This window comes from Metopolophium dirhodum, chromosome 9, assembly GCF_019925205.1.
Source record: "Metopolophium dirhodum isolate CAU chromosome 9, ASM1992520v1, whole genome shotgun sequence".
Classification (NCBI taxonomy): Eukaryota; Metazoa; Arthropoda; class Insecta; order Hemiptera; family Aphididae; genus Metopolophium; species Metopolophium dirhodum.
The window spans coordinates 3,675,164-3,680,972 of NC_083568.1; the positions used below are offsets into that span (position 1 = coordinate 3,675,164).

The window sequence follows — 5,809 nt, forward strand, 5'->3', positions numbered from 1 at the left end:
CATCTTAAAAATATGTTGATATTATCAAATGAAATTGTAATCGATAATATAAAAGTATTAACTTCTATTTGATATCTACGTACATCACCTAAAAGACAGTCTCTAATAAACATCTGACAGTTGTTAATTTTAACTTTTAAGATCACTTAAAAATGTTTGTGGTGAACGTTAATTGTTTATTATTTAAATGCGTTCTTTTTTAAAAGTTGTATATTAAAATTCAATATTTCTTTAACATCCTATTCATACAAATTAGTTGTTTTACAAATATGTACTATTAAGTAGGTCCATCAATATTATGTTTTGGTTCTTCATAATGGTACAGTTAAATAAATACTAGATCCAATAATTACATATATTTAATATTTTTGTAAAACCATTTTTAAGATTTATTATTCTTATATAGTTCAAACATTTATAACTCAGAATTCGTAGGAAGTTTTAGTTAGATGAACTCTAATCCACTAAATAATTTTCAGTAAAAAAAGAAATTCTCATTTGACGTTCATAAAGCCACAAGACACTTCTAATATATCAAGAATTTTGTAACATTATAGTCATTAAGTAGATAATATTCAATAGTTCCAAAAATCAAAATTTGCATAAATTAATTAAAATATTAAAAAAATGGTAGTTAGCATGCGCGGTGTATCACACTGTATACACTTATACACTCGTGTGTATTGTGTAAGTATTAAGTACCTATATATATTACATAAAACACAAAATAAAGGAAATAGGGATATTATATTAAAACGTACATTTTAGTAGTTGTTATAATAGGTACCTAATGGTATCTTTACAAAATAATGTGAAACGTCAATTTTGAAAAATTATTAGTAGCAGTAAAAATACGCGAGCAGTAATTTTACGACCGCTGACATAATGGGGTCGTATCGGTTTTATTCGGTAAAACGTTATTTTTTAATGTGTATTCAACACAATATAGTAAACATACTTCCGCAATCGTTTCTCGAAATTAATGTGTCTTTTATCCAAAGCACTTAAAAAATAATATAAATAAAATTTGGACGTTAGGTGATCTCTTGATTTGTATAGTATTATACTCATAAGAGGAACGTCCCATACTATACCGTGCCAAATCGTGGTCGTTTTATAATAATTATTACGAGCCATATTATTACAAACAGAATTATAATTTTTTTTTTATTTCGATGAACATAACAATATGTAGTCATTAGAAGTTATTATTCTCCAGCAGAAAACATAACAGTTAAATATAAGTATTGAACTAATATTTAGAAACAATAATCCGATGTAAAACATATTTTATACTATACATGAAAACTATTCAAACTCCTCTGTTTGTTGCAGCAAATAGCAATAACAGTTTGCGAGATTACTGAAATTTGAAAGTTTGCATGTACACGCTCAGTAAAACCATTTCAATAAAACGACGTCTTAACGGCCTGGTGGAAATTGTCATGTATATACATGTATAACGTGCGTGCATAGCGAATACTTACTGATGTTATGTATTCGGAATATATATGGTCTGACTAAATAATGATAGTGTAGTACGGTCTTTGGCATTAGTTTGCACGAGCTCGAGTGCCAAAAGCACTGCAGCTGCTATGTGCGCACCGTCAAATTTATTTGTCATTTACTATGTACGCCGAAGAAAGTAAAATTATGGAAATGCATTACTCGCGGATGAGGGAGTTTAGAAGAGAAAGAGTCGATGGAAAACCGTCTGCTGGCTGTGTTTTTTTTTATTTCTCGTGTTCGCGAAAACAGTTTTTTTTTCGTTTTCCTATCTCGACTCAAAACGAAACCCTTTTGCAGACCGACGACAAAGAACGTTATAATTTAAAATTCTTCTGGCGATAAAATAAAATGCGCGCGAGGTGGAAAAGAGTACATAAATTATGTACATGGAAGAATAGGAAAAAACACGCACACACATAGGCCTTACGCCGAAGGCCCGTCAAAGTGTTCGTATAATAATATAGTACACGAATAATAATAATAATATAATATAAAGAACTATAGCGGGGAATGAAGCGAACCGGTGGTCGTCGATGCGTGCTGGTGAGAGATGAACGCAAAACGATAGGGTGCAGGCTGTAAAAAGATAAGACGGTCTCGGGGTTTTTTTTTATTATTATCATTTCTTATTTTCCATCGTATTATTTTTATCCGATCTGAGGAGGGTCCTGCTGTGGGAGGTTTCCGTTGAAAATTATGTAATCCGGTTGTCAGCGTTCCGCGGGATATCGAAAGAAATCGTCTTTGAAAAAAAAATAAAACCTGAGAGAAACGCGTGGCGTGTTTCACACGAAAATTGCGCACCGGAAAAGGGCTCGGGCCAAGTGTCGCGTGAAATTTGTTGTTGAAAGTTGTTATTAGAGCGGTAGTAAGACGATAAAAAATGCACAGCCAACTGCAGCCACGGCCGAGAACTGTTTGGGATCAACCGAAACAAGACTAACACCTATAATATAATCTATATATATATATACCTTAATATTATACTCTTTGAGATACAAAAAAAACACGCTTTACGACTTTGAACTTACACTGTAATATTATTTCTATGTATCCCGTTTGGTTTTTTATATACTCTGTTGGCAACATGTTTTATCGTTATGATGGGAATGTCCCGAGCGCCTTTTTCATTTGGCCCGAGTACGTCGTCCTTGAGTCCGTAGCCAAAACTTTAAAGAGACAGAACCGACGATCGGTATATAGTATATATATAATATGTATATAGTTTTTACAACACCGATTGTGGCAATGTTGGACAAAAATAATTTTATTTTAACTTGGTTGATAACGCAAAGTACGTCTACATCTCATTTAGGTCAATATAATGAGCGTGAGCAGTGAACTGACGCGCAAAGTAATGTGCCTTAATGGTAGATATACACGTGTTTTTAATTTTCAACATTTTCAAAAAATGTAAAGTTGAATTGAAGATAAAAAAAATGTACAAAAATTATAAAAAATGAATACAATCACTCTAACTCGAAATGTGTGAAAATGACTGTAAGGCAATTTATTAAAATAAATAATAATAATAACCATTTCGTGATGCACCCTGTGTAACATAAATTAACTAGGACGCATTCAGACTACGTCAAAAAAATGATATTTTTCCTCGGGATATTAAATAAGGGTAATATTTTGGGACGCATTCGGGAAACTCCCATATAATAACAGGTGATCCATATACCTACTCTTTGTCGGAAAATGGACCACATGTTATATAATATTAAGATTGCATCGTCATGGATACAATTTTGTGGTGTGAAAAGAAAAACTTGAACGATTTTGGAATTTTAGTATAGTATTTTCTCGATGCATTTATAAGTTGTCATAGCGCGTAAGTGTGTTATTATTTGTTCGTCTGTTTGGCATAAACAAGTCAACTTAAATCATTATTATTATTAGACAATAATAATATATTCGATTGTATATTTTTTTTCGTAAACACTTTTTGAAACTTATTTTAAGAAAAATTAATAGTACATGTTCGGTTTTATTCTTCCGAGAATTTACTTAAATTTTTCCTAGCTCATATTATTACCATAATAGACCACTGTCGACCATGTCGGTTGGTCATTCGTCCAAATCGAATTACTCTAGAATATTTTCATCTCTTGGCAAAAAACGTAGAACGTCCTTATCTACTATCAGATCTAATGAGTCGTTCGAGGGTTCGGTGAAACACAATTATGGATTGATATACACAGCCGTTTGCTGCAAGTACAAGACGCGCCCTGTGCCGTGGGTAAAATGTAGCGTTAAGACGAACTCCATTGAAATATTGGGCGATCGTATGAAGGCTGAAGATTGGCTAGCCGCGATGGAAGCGCTGATCACCGACACCGGTACCCATCACGTGCGCATAAAAAATAAACGGTACACGGAACAGTTGGCAAAAAACTACGAAACGTTCGCTAGTGTCGTCGAATCACCGAAGTGAGTGTTATTAAAATCCAAACAAAATATTTTCTAAAAAGTTTCCTCGTACTTTATTTACCCATATAGTAGATAAGGCATACCTTTGTACAATTTAGTGGTAAATATTTAAGAATAATAAAAAGGAATACAAAAATATAATCAAAATATTTTAAACAATACCCGCCTATGAGAACATGATGGAATATCATGTTATACAAGAACATATTATATTATAACTACTAATTGGTGATCTAGGTATAGGTATCACCCCGAGGAGGTAGAATAAGTAGAACTCGACTGGGACAAGTTCATAAAATATTTATTTAAACAATTATGACCGTGTTTTTATTATTTAAAAAAAAAATCATATTATCGCTTCTAAAAACGCATCCATAAATATTATAATGTTCTCATTTTAATGATTTTCAATAGCGCACGTCGTAAAATGCCATGTACAATTTTTATTATAATATACCTAAGCCCGTGGGTACCTATGTAAAATAAATTATTTACAGTGAATACGATTTATGCGTCTCAAATACCAATGAAATATTTTACAATGTGGCTGAGTGATGCCCGGATGCAGGGAGAGCACTTTCCCTCACTCCTCCCCACCCACAAAAAAAATAAAAATATTTTGGTGGTAGATATAATATATTTTGAATATGGGTGCCGGCTGGTAAATTTCTAGGTATGCCACCCGTAAAAAATATAATAATTTATGCACTGGCTGTACTTTATGATTACTGTCGTCACTATAATGTAATATTATCGTCGTATCTTTTTCCTGCAGAAACATTCTCGCTGCGAGCACACTCTACGTAGTGCGGCTGATCGCTACTTCCGTTTACGAAGTAATGATCAACACGACCGCACTGGTTTGCCTCGAACTGGAAAACGTGCTGTTCGACGAACAAGCTCTGGGAACTCTCATTTCCGGTATCGACACCAACCAAACGCTCCAGCACTTGTCCCTGGCCTACAGCCGCATCGGTGACGACGCCTGTCTATCGCTGTGCCGGGTGCTCAGGGACAAACCAAACATCCGGTCGGTGGACCTGTCCGGATGTTCCCTGAGCCGTTCGTCGGCCAAGTCTGGTCTGCTGGACGTGATCAAAAAACAGCAGGTCAAGCGGCACGAAGAGTGTTGGGCGCACTCGCTGAGGTACAGGACCGCCAATCCGGATATCATGCACGGGCTGCGGAGGTTGACGCTCAACGACAACACCGGCATCGGCGACGCTGGAGTGGCCGACCTATTCGAGTCGTTGAAAGACGACCTATACGTAAAGGCCGTGGACCTGCAGAATTGTGGGCTCACCGACCGCGGCGCTCAGTTGGCGTTATCCACGTTGATGATAAACGACTCGCTGGTCGTGTTGGACGTCCGGAAAAATGCCACCATATCGTCGGCCATGTTGGAGGCGATCATGACCAGGTTGTACGAGAACAACGTCAACAAAACGGAGACCAAACAGTGGAAATGGACCAAGCTCGGGCGGGAAAACGTATTCGAATCGTCATGCACATTATTGGCTTAATATATATAGAAAGTCCACCGGAAAATATAAATAAATATAGATGAAAAAACCATACCTAATGTACTGTTCAATTTATTTTTGGCGTCTCCGGCATTCGAATAGTTTATCGACAGAGTTTAGAAAGCAGATTTCCCGTGAAAAGTTAATAAAAGAAAATACCGAAGAATTTCTGCTTCTTCTTCTTCTTCTTCGCCACCCGCCCTTGAGCTTAACAGTCCGGAAAATACGTTGATTCAATTCGACACACTGTTTGCTGTTAAAAGCTTTCAATTCTCTCTTTTTTTTTTCCTTAGGGTTCCAAAAGGCAATATATACACATATACATACACGATACACACACA

The 5,809-nt window shown here is 35.5% G+C and overlaps 1 protein-coding gene across 1 annotated transcript; it reads left to right on the forward strand.

The window, feature by feature from the left end:
- The first annotated feature begins 3,571 nt into the window (after positions 1-3,571).
- LOC132951622 (centrosomal protein of 78 kDa) lies at positions 3,572-5,468 on the forward strand. Its single transcript, XM_061023439.1, has 2 exons — positions 3,572-3,945; positions 4,721-5,468. The coding sequence occupies exons 1-2, from the start codon at positions 3,572-3,574 to the stop codon at positions 5,466-5,468; spliced, it is 1,122 nt and encodes a 373-aa protein (XP_060879422.1).
- The last annotated feature ends 341 nt before the right edge of the window (positions 5,469-5,809 follow it).